At 34.9% G+C, this 16,863-nt stretch overlaps 1 protein-coding gene across 5 annotated transcripts in view; it reads left to right on the top strand.

Moving 5' to 3' along the window:
• UGT8 (UDP glycosyltransferase 8) overlaps positions 1-16,863 on the top strand; it is a 119,582-nt gene that overhangs the window by 78,884 nt on the left and 23,835 nt on the right. For all 5 annotated transcript variants that reach the window (XM_074228622.1, XM_074228619.1, XM_074228618.1 and 2 more), the window contains one exon: positions 13,673-13,815. In XM_074228622.1, coding sequence (XP_074084723.1) covers positions 13,673-13,815 — 143 coding nt within the window. The remainder of the gene's footprint in view (positions 1-13,672; positions 13,816-16,863) is intronic.

Below are 16,863 nucleotides of genomic sequence, written 5' to 3'. Positions count from 1 at the left end.
GATGAGATATTAACATTTACCATTTAATTTCTGGCTAATGATTTAACATAGATTATCCAATGCCACATGTGATTATCCAGAACAATAAATACATTTGCTTTAGAAAATGTTTACAAATGTATCTTTTCCCCCTTATCTAGTCTTTTAATTAGCTAAAGAACATTTAACAAGAAAAGAAAAAATCAAGTTTAGGAAATAGCTGCTTGATAAGCATATAATCAAGAATTATTGCACACCAAAAATGTTGCAATACATTATTGTTTTTTCATCTTTTTATTTTAATTAATATATGTATCTATTTGTTTTTCTAATAACATGCAATGGTAGTGTTCACCAATCTTTTTTTTTGTGAAGTTTTGAGTTTTACATTTTTCTCCCTCTCTTTCCCCAACAGAAAGCAATCTAATACAGACTCTTTGTGTGCAATTATGCTAAACATAGATCCATATTAATCATGTTGTAAAAAAAAATTCAAATGGAAGAAAAAATAGAAAAAAACAATGTAATACCTAAAACAACTTTTAAAAATTGAAAATGGTATTTAAACTCCACACCCTTCTTTGGATATGTATGCATTTTCCATCACAAGTCTTCCAGAATTGACTTTGATTATTGTACTGCTGAAATGAACAAGTGCATCATAGTTGATCATCAAGTGCTGTTGTTAGTGTGCACAATCTTCTTCTAGTTTTGCTCTTATCACTTAGCACTAGTTCACGTTTAAGTCCTGTCCTTCATGATTTCTTATAGAATAATAGCATTTGATCATATCATATACCATAGTTTGTTCAGTCATTCTCCAATTGATGGACATCCCTTCAATTTTCAATTCTTTGCTATTACTACATTTGTAATTGTGAGTCTTTTACCATTTTTCTTGATCTCTTTGGGATACAGATTCAGTAATGGTTTGCTGGATCAAAGGGTATGCATAATTTTCTTGCCCTTCGGGCTTATTTCCAAATTGCTCTCCACAAAGTTTGTATCAGTTCATAACACCACCCACATGAAAGAGTGTCCCAGTTTTCCCACTTATCCAACATTGATCATTTTCCTTTTTAATCATATTCGTCAAACTTATAGGTGTTAAGTGGTATCTCCAAGTTGTTTTAATTTGCATTTCCCTGATTGGTATGTATTTTCATCTTGACATTAACTCCATATAACTATTAATGCCACCTGTAGATCTACCAAAGTTGAAAACAAAAAAAAAAAAGTCATTTGATCCTGGGGTGGTTGTCTACTGTACCATGCAAGGCAAATTTTGAGACTATAGATCTTTACCATTATCTGAATTTTCCATCAAGACATAAAAGCTAGAATTCCTTGTATTGTCTTTTAATTGCAGTTTGTTAAAGTACCCTGGTTTTAAAAGTAGGTATGCAAGTTTGTTTTCTTTTTTTGAAATTTCATTAATTATATTTAAGGTCCTCTAGGAGCAATTTCATCTTGTTTTCATAGAATCTATTTTTATTGGAATAACTGTATGACCTCTAGATCATAGGATTATAGATTTGGAGATGCAAAAATCTTAGATAATAAGGCTATTTTAGGATTTTATAACTAGTAAGCAAAAGTATTAGTCTATATTTCAAGATTAATCTTTTAGAGAGTTAGTAAAGTTTTGGGTTGTCTTATACTTTTTCCTTCATCTTCCTTCCTTTCTAATGATGATACATATATAAATCAATTTGATGTTCTGAACCTTATTATAAAGCATTTCTGTCCACATTGATCTTTTTCAGATAATGCTCATAATATTTTCCTTCATTGTTATTAAGCAAGTCACTGTCATAGGGAATTGGTAAGCCCTAGTTTGGTCACAGAATTGGACCTTTATAAGATACTTTTAATTTTCTAGTCTAAAGCTTTCTATAAGTAAGATAGAATCTATGGATAACTTCCAAACCAAGTAGAGGAGAGCTAACATAGAAATAGAGTATGAGTTTCAGAGTGATATAATAGAAAGATTGTGCTATATTTGGAATCAGAAGACCAGGGTTTAAGTCTTAGCTCTCGGATTCAACTACCTTGGAAACTTGGACAAGACCTCTCTGTAGAACTTAGTTACTATACTGACATATATACATATGTAAACACACAGAGAGGGGAAAGAGAAAGCGTGTATTGATATCAGTGATCCCTGTTGTCTCTCCTACCTCTAAAGTTCTCTGATGCTTGGGTAAATAACTATGTAAAAAGTAGGTTGTGATATAGCCATAAGAAATAGAGTGCCTCAAGATTTCAGATAGAACTCCTTCACTTGTTTTATTTTATTATTTATTATTTATTTTTGCAAGGCTATGGGGTTAAATGACTTGCCCCAGGTCACACAACCAAGAAAGATTTAAGTGTCTGAGGCTGGATTTGTATTTGGATCCTCCTGACTCCAAGGCCAATGTTCTATCCACTGCCACCTAGTTGCCCCAAGCTCTTCCACTTGTAGGGGAATTTTACAGTTGCATGATAAGTCCCAGGGAAGGTCTGGTTTACATGAAAGCTGACTTCAAATATTTGGGAGATGGATTAGATTTACTCAGCTTAACTTCAGAAATTATAGTCAGTTGCAAAGAGAAAGATTTAGGATCAGTATGATTAACTGAACTGTGGTTATTAGTTCCACCATTTTCAGTGAAGTCTCTTCAGCACCCTCCTATCTTTTTATCAAACTTATTTTTAATCACCTCCTAAAATAAATTTTCTCCTCATCAAATATCTACCTTTCTGTCTTCCAAATATGCTTAGAAATTCAAACTTTTAGTATATTAGTGTTCTGGGATGCTTCTCATTTCCACTTGAAATTTACCTGATCTAGGAAACCTATCTTAATGAGCTCTATTAGATTCTAACTATTGCTTTATTAAGCATTTCCTTCAGTACTGTTTGTAATAAATTGCATTATAGTCTGTATTTCTGATAACATACAAAACCACTGGGAGACTTCACTCCCAAAGATTACAGAGAATAAGCTAGAAATAAATTTGAGGTAGTCAGAGATTGTTCACATAGTGGTAGAAGTTCAAAAAGCCACAGCATAAAGCCCAAAGGGAAAAAAACACAATCATATTCAAGAGTCAGTAGAAATCTTAAGGGGAAGGTTGAAAAATATGGGTAAACAAAAAGGTAGCAATTCAGGAACAAATAGAATCTATTGGAGTTCCAGTTGAGGTATGATCATCTTACATTATTACTTTGCCACTATTTGGTCAGTAGTAAACTTCCAAGACTTATCTCATACTTTATCTGAATCTTGTCTGTATTTTATATTTTTCCCTGATCCCAATCGAGTAATTTCTTTAAATAAAAAGACTCTCCCATAGCTGTTTAATATTGTATGTTGTATACTATCCCTATCCTTTTGGTAGAAGCTCTTATATTAAAAATGCAAATCCTAAACTTTAAAAAGAATAGATTTTAACTCATCTTTTATTTTTACATCAACTAGATTTCCTCCTCTAATCTTCAATTTCATCTCTTTCCAGAGAGCCGCTTGTTTTAACAATTTTTTTTAAGAAGCAGAAGAAAATTAGTAAAGTTGATCAATATAATAGATCTGAAAATACCAGGATATCCACTTTGGTAAAAGTTTGGAGGAGAAATCTTTGTGTGTGTGTGTGTGTGTGTGTGTGTGGGGAGCACGTTCTTTATAATCCTGCAACATTCACGTTCAATTGTAATTGTTTTAGTAGTAGTTGTGGTTCTCTCCTTATGTTGAAATCATATATATTTTTTGCTTGGCTCTGATTACTCTCCAGTTCATGTGAAATTCACAGAAATCCTTCTAAGCTTCCTCCATATTTACCATATTTATTGATTTTTACCTCTTAGTTCATTTGTTTACCCATTCCCTAATTGAAATTCCCTAATTCCCTTATCTTTTCTATCTTTTTACTGCCACATAAACTGTCACTTAGGCATTTTATATGGATGGGATCTGACTTTGATTCATTGACCTCTAAGAAGTATATGACTAACTGCAAAATTCCTGACTCAAAAGTTATAGATTAGTTATTCTCTTTGCATAATTACAAATTCTTTTCCAGAATTATTGGACCAATTCACAACTCCATTAATAATGCTTTAATGGGAACATCTAGGTGGTACAATGGCACCAGCCCTGGAGTCAGGAGAACCTGAGTTCAAATCTGACCTCAGACACTTAATAATTGCCTACCTGTGTGGCCTTGGGCAAGTCACTTAACCCCATTGCCTCAAATAAATAAATAAATTCTTTTAAAAAAAAATGCTTTAATGTACCTTATACTCTCATTGCTTGGTCAAAGATGGGTCCCAGGCCAAGCTCCTCTTAGTCTTTCTTTGGGTCCTGATTGACTCAGAGTGAACGAAAATAGAAATTGGTTCTATTTTGTTCAGAAATACTGAGAGTGGGGCTCTTCTTCCAGATTGCTTTTTCTTTTGAAGTTGGTTAAACGGACCATTCTTTGCTCATTTCTTTCTTACCTAGCCTTAATCACTTGAATGGGCATTGCTTCAGTCAAATAGACCTGTTAAAGATCTTAATTTTAAAAGATTTGGGTCCCCCTTAAGATCATCTCCAGTCATCCTGATCCATCTCTGGCCACTGGACCCAGATGGCTCCAGAGGAGAAAGTAGGACTGGTGACTTTGCACAACCTCCCCCAGTTAAATCTAATTAACTTGGATTTCATAGTTTCACTTCCCTGATGGTGTCATGGTCCTCTTCAACAAAGGACAAACAACAATAATGTAACCCATCTAATATTAACTATTTTTATCTTTCCAATTTAGTGAGTGTGATATAAAAACTCAATGTTGTTTAGAAATGCATTTTTCTTATTACAAGTTATTTGGAACATTCTTTCATATGGTTGGAACTACTTGTTCATATTCTTTGCCCCCCCCCCCCCCTTTTTAAATCAAGGAATGGCATTTTAGATTTTATTTATATGTTAGATTATCAATATAAGACCTCATCAGAACTATTTGAGATAAAGTTTTGTTTTCCCCATGTGACCACTTCGCTTCTTACCATGGTTGCATTAATTTTGTTCATACAAATGAAGCAAAACAAAGGTTTTTAGTTTTATGTAATCACAATCAATTATTAGATCTTTTGTAATTATATTATTCTCTTATTTGACTAAGAATTCATTGACTAATCGTAGCTTTGTTTCTATTCCAAATGTTGGGATATGACCTTTATTATTCAGATCATTTATCCTTTTTGAATTTATTATGGTGTATGGCATATATTGTTGCTATAAACTTTATTTTTGCTAGACTGTTTCAGTGTGTCTGGTAACTTGTTAACTAGGGAGTTCTTTACTAGGTAATTTGTTTTTAGGTTTATTAAATACTAGGTTATTGAGTTACAATTATGCCTGCATCTTTGTCCAGTCCGTTCCATTGATCTTTTAAATCAATCATGTATATTTCTTGTTAGTTCTTCAAGGACTTTTTAAAGGGCTTGAAGAGAGGATTGTGAAAAAGTGGTTGTGTTCAAATGCTTTCTTAATTTTATAGCTATGTGGTTTGGGGCACATTAATTAACTTGGTTTCCTTCATGTATAAAACAGGAATCATAATACTGTCCACCTTAGCTGGTGGTGTGAAAAAAATGTTCTGTAAATTAACAGGCACAAATTTTCTTTTTTTTAATTTAATTTAATTTATTTATTTATTTAGGTTTTTGCAAGGCAAACCGCGTTAAGTGGCTTGCCCAAGGCCACACAGCTAGGTAATTATTAAGTGTCTGAGACCGAATTTGAACCCAGGTACTCCTGACTCCAGGGCCGGTGCTTTATCCACTGCACCACCTAGCCACCCCAAACAGGCACAAATTTTTCAAAAAAAATTTTGGCAAATTTCACAAATCATGTTGTGATTTATTTTGAGTGGTAAAGCATTTCAGACAAGGAGACCAATTAGGAAATGTTACAATAATATAAGAAAAAGGGGCAACTAGGTGGCACAGTGAATAGAGCCTTGGAGTCAGGAGGACCTGAGTTCAAATTTGACCCAGACACTTAATAATTACCTAGCAGTCTGGCCTTGGGCAAGTCATTGCCTTGCACAAAAACAAAAGTCAAAAAAATAATAACATAGGAAAGAGACGATGAGATCCTGAACTGAGGTAGTAGCTCTATGAGAAGAGGAAAAATGGTCAGGTACAAAAGGTGGTGTGAAGGTCCACACCGGAAAATTTTTCAGCTGATTGGAAATGTGGAATGACAGTACTGAGTTGAGTATAATGCTGAGATTTCATTTTGATAATTTATGGGAGTGTTTGAGTAGATGAAAATTTAGTTCAATTTTAGGCATGTTCACTCTAGAATATCCAGTTTTAAATGATCCAGTTGGCAGCAAGTAACACAGGAGTAAGATTTGGGGGAGAGATGGTCTACACAGAACACGAACAAACACACACACACACACACACACACACACACACACACACACACACACAAACATTGTCCAGAAGTCATCTACATAGAGATGACAGTTAAACTCATGGGAACTAAGAGCGTTGAGGGAGAAAAGGGCTTAGCATAGAACCTTGGGGAAAAACCCATAGTTATATTGTGTTACCCACTACAGTCTACCTTTATTTGATCAACGCTAGATTATCTACATTGATAGAAGCATATGTTGCTATAGGAATAGAAAAAAGTTTATCTAAAATAGAGGTTTGGTTGAATTGTAAAATATTTGACAGTTGTGGTTATTTGGGGGCGTTCCATTTTATAAAGAGGGAATCTAATCCATTCCATGCTTATGAAAAGCATGTCACTAGATTTTGTTTTTTATGTTTGGACTTTGTTTATCAGAATGTCAGATTACAATCTTAATGGAAATCTGATACATAAAAACCTCACTTCATCTTTCATGCTAACAAAAGCAGATCTTTTACCCCATCTTGTTTATTTAGTCTTTTCTTACCTAATAATCATTTTTAGATTGAAAGTTGGTCAGTTCATTAACTGTAGAGACAGAAGTGAAAAGGTCCTATCTTCAAGGAGTTTTCATTCTAATAAAAGAGACAATTCACACCTCTATATTTAAAAGACCCACAAAGCCAGCTATCAGGCCACCTTTACTACAGAAGGCACTCTCATCTGGAGGAAAGGGGGAAAGGCTTTCTGCAGAAGGTAGCATTTAAGCTGATCTTTGAGGGGAATCAGGGATTCCAGATGTGGGAGTCAGTCCATGCAAAGGCACAAAGGTGGGAGATGGAATTTTATTCTTGAGAAATAAGCAAGGTGGTGAATAGAGCTAGACTGTAGATCCTGAACTACAGAATTGTATGAGACAATGAAAGTCAGGATGGATCCAGGTTATGAAGAACTTTAAATGTCAGATAGAGTAGTCTATATTTGACTTCTCCATTATGAGAGCCACTGGAATTTACTGAATAGGGAATTAACAGAGTCAGACTTAAGTTTTATGAAATTCACTGTAGTCTGTAGTAGGTGAAGGAGAAGAGACTTGAGGTAGGAAGACCAATTAGGAAGCTATTCTCATAGGCTAAGTGAGAATTGGTGATGTTTTGAAGTAACATTGACTGTATGAATGGAGAGAAAGAGTCAAAAGGGAGAAATGTGCAGTGTCAAAGATGACATCAAGGTTGCAAAGCTGGGATGATGGTACCCTGAACAAAAATAGAGGAATTCAGTAAAAGGGGTGAGGTTTTTAGGGGAGGGAGGAATGAAGAATTCTTGTTGAAACATGTATTTGAAAAGACTTTAGAATATCCAATTTGATATATCCAGTCCAATAAGATAGCAAATTAAAATTCTATGAGGCTGGGTGTTGAGTGCTAAACTTGTAGTGAGAAAGATCTTAATTTGAATTCTGCCTTAGCCATTTACTATGTGTCCTCTAGTAATGAACTTAACCTCTCTCTCCCCCCCAGTTTCCTTATCTGTAAAAGGATAATAATACCATCTATGCCCCTCCTTATTACTCACCCTATGTTTTCAGGAACAAATGAAACTCTCTCTCTCTCTCTCTCTCTCTCTCTCTCTCTCTCTCTCTCTCTCTCTCCCTCCCTCTCTTTCTCCCTCTGTGTGTGTGTATATATATATATATATACATATATACATATATATATGTATGTAAGTATATATAAAATAAATAAAATGAATTATGAACCTTAAAAGTACTGTATAAGTACTATCATCCTCACCATTACCCTCATTAGAAAACAGAGTCACTTTTGAGATATTATTAAATTGAAGTATTTAAGTAGATAATCCCTCTTTGGAAAGAGCCAAAGCAAATTGCCAGCTCCCCTTATTATTCCTGACTTTCCCCAATTTTAAACCTTTCATATGAAGAAAATAAAGCTATCTACAAACACAAATACATCACATTCAGCTCAGTGCAACATACATATATTAAAGATAAACTACAGTTTTATGTGTAAGGTAGTATGGTAGGTATTGGATATAAGAATAAAAATTAAGTAACTCTTGTGCTCAAAGAACTTATATTCCATTCATGTTTGGTTGTACTCAGTATATATGAAATTGTACTTAACATAATGTTTGGCATACAGTAGTTTTTAACAAATATATATTGCCCGATTTTGCCACTTTTTTCCTTCCAAATGAAGCTGGTCATTGTACATCCTCAAGTGGGAGAAACAGAGATACAAATTGAGCTTTTAACCAAACTGCCAATCTCCTTATCAGGTTTCTGGGTCTCATAACTGATTTTTTAATCTCTCATTTAAAAAAATAACAAGAACAATAACACCTTAGGCCTCAGCTAATCTGACTGGATTCTGAAGAAAGCAGTGGAAGGAGTCAAGGTCAGGATGATAGTAACTATAAACTTATAAAGATTCAAGAACAGGAAAGTTCTTTATTGATCTCAGTGCATGTTCAGCGGTGTCGAATAAAAAACTGAAAGACAAGTTGGATTGGTTTTCCTTCTGATCCTACAGTATTTTTATAAATCTTCCTAATGTGACTTCTGTTCAGTGACCATAATAATTAAAATGAAAAGGAGCCAGCAAAATTTGAAACCCTGATTCGACTTTGAAACTTAGGTTTACATAATGGATAAAACTTCTGGCAAATAGATAAAACTTCCCAAGAATGCTGTGAGGTCACAGTACTGCAGAATCAGGGGAAAGTACAACTGAATATACACAGCCAAGAATTGTCAATTCAGTTCAACTCAACACACGCTTATTAATTACCTGATATGTATAGGATACTGGGGATACAGAGATGAAATAAAACATAGGCATTGATTATGAGAGCTGAAAAGAATGATCATTGGTCCAACTGCCCCTTCCCTTTTTTGGCAGCTAAAAAAACTAAAGATCAGAAATATCACCATAGTGAGTGGTAACAGTCAGATTCCATGATTCCAGATTCAAATTCTGACTCTGCCACTTACTTTAACTGTGGGCTTCCTGAGACACTCCTAGTAGGAGGGTAATTCTGATACTTTCTTTTCACTCTCATTCTGGCTCATATTTTTACTAAGCCCTAGAGGAATTTCTCTCTAATCTCACCTCTAAAGGTGAGGAAATTCCCTAACCTTTAAAATCTCAAGGTAAAGTACTTTTAATGTCTGGGGTTAACAACTTATGGTAAGCACTCACATGGAAATGACTTAATGACACTGCAGAAATAATGTCATTAACAATAAGTAATTGGAATTTATTCTGGACAATGGAAAAGCAAAAGTATTTGTTGTAATTAGGTCTAACATATTAGGTCAACAATTCATATTGCTATTTCCCAGATGAGGTTTGATCTTTATATAGATCTGTGATTCCATAGATGTAGATAATGTCGTCTAGTGAGGCAGATCACAATTCATCCAGGCCTGCCCATTCTAGGCAATTTTGTTCAAGTCTTTCCCTAAATTTCTTATAATATACCAGGGATGTGGGGAAGGGGGGTGAGGGGAGGAATGGTCTTCCAGAGCTCTTGAAATTGCATGTACCCCAGTAGAACCTCCAGCTATTCCTTGAACAGGACATTCATCTCTCAACTGTAGACTTTTGCACTGGGTGTCCCTTATACCCAGAACCCTTTCCTTTCTCATCTCTGCTTCCTGGTTTTTTTCTGGTCCCAGCTAAAATCTAATTTTCTGCATGAAACTTTTTTGAGTCTTCCCTTATCTCAATGGCTTCCTTCTGAGTCTCCCCTCTCCTCCATTTCTGTATGTACCTTGTTTGTATGTAATTATTTGTAGGCTGTATCCCTCTTTAGAATATGAAATTCTTGAGCAAGTAAAAATATATATTATCATATTTCATTTTATACAAAGTAAATTTGATTATATGTAAATTTGTATTTACATATATTTGTGACCTTGGGATATATTTATATATACACACATATATGATCTGCCCTCCCCCACGTACACCTTTATAGTCTATTTATATCCCTACTTTTCAGTTTAGTCCTATGTCCCTTGCTCTTCAGACAAAACATACTATCTCTCAAATCCATGCCTCATCACTGGCTGACTATGCATGTGATGCTCTCCTTCCTCAACTCTGCTTTTAGCTTCCTCAGCTTTTCAAATCCCAGCTAAAATCTCACCTTCAATAGGAATATTTTTCTGATCTCTCTTAATTCTAATGTCTTCCTTCTTTTATTTTTCTTCTTGTTTTATAGTTTCCTTGTATATATTTGTGTGTTGTATTCTGCATTAGACTGTGAGCTCCTTGAGGGCAGGGACTATCTTCTGCCTTTCCTTGTGTCCCCGGTACTTAGTACAGTTACTGGCACAAATAAGAGCTTACTAAAAGTCTATTGACAACTATCAGTTCTCTGTCCTAAGGTTATTAGCCCATCTTGTTTTCTGATAACATCCATTATACCCTTTCACCTGTGCCAGCCCTAGTTTATAATATATTGTCTCATGCCAGTCATTTAACTCTCCATTTTCCTTCAAAGTCTGTGCTTTATGACCTACCAGGAAGTGGCAGTAAAGTGGAAATGCCTCAATAGAAAAGGTTACCCCATTAACTTTCATTAACAAAGAGAGCATTGTGAAGGGAACATGAGATCGCCAGGCTTAAGAAAAAAAGGTTTTGGCTCCGTTCTTCTTTGATACAGTTGATGTATGTCATGTAAATAGAATGGACCATATTGTACTTTCAGAAGAACTAATAAATAGAAGTATGTATACAATGATTTTATATATACATATACTCACATATTTGGGATTAGGTAACCATCTCTAGGGTGGAGGGGGAGAAAAAAAGAAAGTTACTTGATAACTTTATTATATATTTAAAAGGAATTCACAACAGATTTGCAGTTTGATATGCAATCATATTTTTTAATTTTGCTATGTTATAGAAATTCTTGTTTTATTAAATTTAAATTTTTTTAAAATACATATATGTTACCTTTTGGCAGAGATTTATTTCATTACTTCATGTCACCAGTTTTGCTTGAGAAAAGCACAGGGGAACTCAGAATGGCATGGATTCTTCTTTTTAGAGTAACAGAATTATGAGAGGGAAAAAGGAAAATTCTTTTCATTGAAGACTTTGTCACTGTCAAATGAATCAGATCAGAAACTGGTATCATTTGATCAATGGAAATGACACTAAGGAAGCATGTGAGCTTCTTAAGGACAAAGACTGTTTTCCTTTTTTCTTTGTATCTTCAACATATAAAACAGTGATTTTGCATTTACTAATACAGCAATATATTTTCTTCACCCAGAATTTTGGTGCTAAGAGTACAGAGTTTAGAGACAAAATGGTAGAACTATCAAGTGTAGCCCAAATCAGATTAAAATGTAATTGGAAATTGCTTAACAAAACAATTAAAACTGTGTACAATTTAGAGAATGCCAATTTATGGTTTTCTAAGGTAACGTGTGGTAGGCAGGGATCCATTTCTATTTGAGTTTTGACACTACTGCCTCAGCCCATATATAAAAATAAACAGGTACCCACCCACTAGGAGAGACTTGGTCAGAATGATCAGGCAGTAATACAAAAAAAAAATGTGGGATGTTTCTCTCTTCTACATGTGCTTTTACCATCTTTTCCATGAAAACTAAATTTTGGCATGAAGTTGTTTATTAGTATTCATCTTCCTGCACAATGTCTGACATAACCAGTCTAATACAATGTCAGAAGAGGGTGAATATTGTAGAATGACATTGTTTCTAGAGAGTTTAGAAGAGCAATAGCAGCAGTTAATCCATTCACATATATACATATATAGCATGCATATAGTAAAGAGAACATTTATTCTTTAAGGAAGATGCATGTACAGGGAATTGCTATGGACTCAGTGAATTGTAATCTTGGAATCCTAGCTAGGATTATTGATTTAGAGATAGGAAGACCTTAGAGTTTACTTAAGTCTATTCGTTCTCGTTTTTTCAATAAGTATTCTGAGACTCAGAGAGCTAGAAAGTATCTGAGTTCCAATTTAAGTCTACATCTTACTGACTTTAGGGCCTAGCTCTATCCATTCTGTTCCCTGCAAATATAACTTTTGACTTTCCTTGTGTAAATTATTTTTTTTATTTTTATTTATTTATTTATTCTAGATTTTTCAAGGCAGTGGGGTTAAGTGGCTTGCCCAAGGCCACACGGCTAGGTAATTATTAAGTGTCTGAGGCCGGATTTGAACTCAGGTACTCCTGACTTCAAGGCCAGTGCTCTATTAACTACGCCACCTAGCCGCCCCTCCTTGTGTAAATTAGAATGCGTCCTGGAAGTATCTTAAACTGGGTTATCTAAAGTAAAATTATTGTCTCAGTTTGTTGTCATACCCTTTTTTAAACTGGGAAAGACCCCTTCTAAAGGATCCTATTGTTGGTATTTTAAATAGATTTAAGTTCTAAATTTAGATTAGAAGTTAATAAAAATGAAACCTTCATATATATATATATACATATATATATATACATATACACATATATATTCTATTGGAGAGTTGGAGGGAGGAGATATACACACACGCACACATATGTTATTTTTTAATCATGTAAAAGAAAAGCAAAAACATATGAAAAAGAGTGTTAAAATGCAAGTGTCACTGCTTTCTTGCCATGCACATAGTAAGCATGCTGTCTGTTATGTTGATTTGAATTGTGAGAACACTTAGAAGTCAGCTTCTATGGACAGCTAGCATCAATTATCTATGGAGTTGAAGGCTAGTTTCAAATCTGTGCCTAAGCATTAATCAGGCATTTGCTTGCTATAGCCTAGTGGGATACCAAAAACATTTCTTTAATGGGCACAGAATGGAAAGCCAGAGCATATTGAAGCAGGGGAGGAGAACCATCCTTTAGGAAAAACTTTGATTACCTAGAGTATATTTCCATGTACTCTGGATGGCAACGGGCCTTAAAACCATTACATATAATAAGCAGTTAAGGAAGTCAAGAGCATGAGTATGTTTTTTGTCACTTTTGCTTATCTTTTCCAATTGATCACCTAACCTCCTTTCTTTATATGGAATCATCAAAATGATTTGTTTTGTTTGAAATCAGATTGCTGGGAATATAGCTTATTTGAATAAGCTTTCTAGCTTATTTGAATTGTATGCTACATTTGGGGCAGTATGCTTGAACTTAAAAATAAATTGAAGTGATGTTATGTGTCAATACAGAGACAAATATTATTCTCTACACTTATTGTTGGATGATATGATGTTGCCTGAAGTTAAGTGATTGTTTTGTATTAACAGGATCTCCAAAGATGGGTAAATGATGCTAATGAACATGGTTTTGTCCTGGTGTCTTTTGGAGCTGGTGTAAAGTATTTATCAGAAGATATCAACCGTAAACTGACAGGAGCCTTGTCAAAGTTGCCTCAAAAAGTGATTTGGAGGTAAGGCAATAAGAAAGCCAGAGAATGTTTATATGTCATTGATTTATATAGCATCTGTTCCATCACTGACCTCTTGGGATCCAGTAACGTTCAGCTCACTGAATTACTGATTGTCAATAACTGTTAGCTTTTTCAAGGTTATCTGGTAACTCAGAAATTTTTCTTCGTCTTCTCAGTGAATTGAAATTTAAGGGAGAATTTAGTGAAATTATTCGACTACTTAAGGAGGTATCAAATCTGTAAAAACACAAAAAAATAGGCATAATGGCAACATAAATTCCCATAATGGCAAATGCCCAAATTTAATCTAAATTTGATTTCTACCTTTGAAAACACCTTTGTTTCATTTTAATTTCAATTCATACATTGATTTTGGGGCATTGAGGCAGCTTGGCAATGTAGAGGACAAAGTATTGGGCTCAGAATCAGGAAAACAAGTATTCAAATTCCACCAGACAGTTACATGGCATATCCCTTCACTTTTCTCAGCCTCAGTTCCTTCATCTGTAAAATGGGGATACTGATAGCACCTACCCTTAGGTTGTTGAAAAGATTAAACAAATAATATATAATGCACTTTGTAAGTTTTAAAGGACAATACTAGCTGTTATTGTCATTGTTATTGATTAAATGTCTGTGTACAAGGCACTATGATAGGCACTTCATTTACAAAGGTGAAAAATAATAGAATGTTTGCTTCTAAACCTCATACTCATATTACACTTGTAAATGTCCCAGTTTATTGCAACTGCTTTCGGGTCATTTTGATATTTCCAAAATAAGAATATTAACAAATCCCCCATCCCAAATGTCCTGTTTGTTTTCTAGGTACTTATATGTGTGCATCATGTCTCTCTCACTAGGGACAGCCATGTTGCATAATGGATAGAGCATTGGACCTGAAGTCAGACAAAGCGAATTCAGATGTGACCTCAGACACTAACTGTAACTCTGGGAAAGTCAGTTAATCTCGTACTTCCTCAGTTTCCTTAAATGTAAAAGGAGAATAATAAGAGGACCAATTCCCAGGGCTGTTGTTAAAATCAAATTAGTTAGTTTTTTATAAAGTGATTAATACAGTACCTGGCATATAATTTCACTTCAGTTTCTCATTAGAATGTAAGCTCTTTGAGGGTAAGCTCTGATTTTGCTTTTGTTTTTGAATGTAGCAGAATGTCTGATTCAGAAGGGGAAACCAAGGATTCCATAGAAGATTACCAGGAAGGAAAAGTTATAGATAGCCTGATGTCAGAAAGACTTGCCTCAGAAATCCAGAAATATTTTTCTGTATAACCACAGTAGTAAAAGAGGCAGCTTCCTTTGAAAGCATGTTAGCCTTCTAATAACTATAGATTACAATACATTTAATCATCCAGACCATCAAATAATGCTTCCAGGAACTCCCCTTCTCCTTATCCTCCCTCTGTCTTCTTGCCCTCTTCCCATCTTGGCCTCACCTCATCTTCACATCTTCCCTCTCTACTCTACCTACCTTTGCTGTTTCTTAGCTGTAATCAAGCCAATTTATCATTTTTTTTCAAAAGAGCATGTTGATTGAGTCCTCTTAGGACTCACTTCACCTTCCTTGTGAACTTCCAGGCTAAAACACCCTCTCTGGCCACCACCATCACTCTACTAATATGTTGTTTCTTCCCATGAGAGTGTAAGTTTCTTGAGGCCTGTCATCTGATATTTAGTAAGTATCTATTATATGGCCAGGAACTGTGCTCAATGCTGTCTTCTTGCTTTTGTGTTCATGTCTACTGTTTAGTAGAGTTCTTGAAAACAATAAATGTTTAATAAATGTTTTACTTTCATTCATTAATATGGACTGAACTTGGCAAATTTGTTATAGAGGATGATCCCAGGGCAAGAAATCAGTATGAATTGATCTGAGATTTCTTTCGCTAAGGATTAGGCCCAGTATGACTCCGTGCTTCTTCCTCTGCCACATAGAATGATTCTCTAAGCACTGTATCAGTAGCCATGATTACTAACGACATTAACTTCTGACTCCTGCTTCATGTGCCTCTTGATCTGAAGGAAACAAAATCCTATCTGTCTAACCATGAAGAAGCTAAAGATGAAACAGACAAATGGGGAAGAAATGAGCTGGGAAGTAAATAGATATACCCAAAGGAGTTCCTTCCTGGCACACAAGTATAAAGGGACATTTCCTGTTGGTTCACACATGCAACATGTGTAAAGGGTTATTTCCTGTTAGTTCACTTTAATGTATCCTCTTTGATGGATCACAGATCATATTACCTAATTTCTACCTTCTAACATCAGGAGGGAGGGAGGGAGGGAGGAAGGGAGGGAGGGGGAGAGAGAGAGAGAGAGAGAGAGAGAGAGAGAGAGAGAGAGAGAGAGAGAGAGAGAGAGAGAGAGAAAATGGTTTTGTTATCTCTACATTACCCCCCCCCAGTTCTTGAATATGTATATGGATATTTATCTAGATGTTCAACCAAGTTTAAGGAAGAATGAGCTTTTTCTGAAAATTGTCCCAGATTTCTATGGCATTTGTTTGTTCTCGAGTGGGCCATTTCCTCATTAAAATGTTATCCTCACTAGTTTCTTCTTTATGTGTGTAAAGAATGAGAATGATGAGAGAGTAGGTCTTAGTTTGAATGGTTTCTTTATTTCTCCTTCCTTCCTTCCTTCCTTCCTTCCTTCCTTCCTTCCTTCCTTCCTTCCTTCCTTCCTTCCTTCCTTCCATCCTTCTGTCCTTCCTTCTTTTTTTTCTTTCCCTCCCTGCTTTCTTTCTTATTGTCCTTTCCTTTCTCTCTTCAAATATTAATTAATGTTTACACTGTGTAGGCATTGAGTAAAAATTTTAGATTGAGGCATGCTTCTTGTGCCCATGGACCCTATAGTCTATTTGGAAAAAAAAGAAGAAAAATTAAATTTTTTTTTGGTTGTACTTCAAATACCTAATTGAACTTCACTGTTATTAAATCTAGCAGGTGTATTTAGTATAATTGTGTAAAGGAGTAAAGTGTTGTTTAATTTCTTTTAAATTATTTTATAACTGATTTTCCATGTCTA

Source organism: Macrotis lagotis, chromosome 3 (genome assembly GCF_037893015.1).
Source record: "Macrotis lagotis isolate mMagLag1 chromosome 3, bilby.v1.9.chrom.fasta, whole genome shotgun sequence".
NCBI classification, from domain to species: Eukaryota; Metazoa; Chordata; class Mammalia; order Peramelemorphia; family Peramelidae; genus Macrotis; species Macrotis lagotis.
The sequence above is the reverse complement of the archived record's forward strand: the minus strand, read 5'-3'. Positions and strand labels throughout refer to the sequence as shown.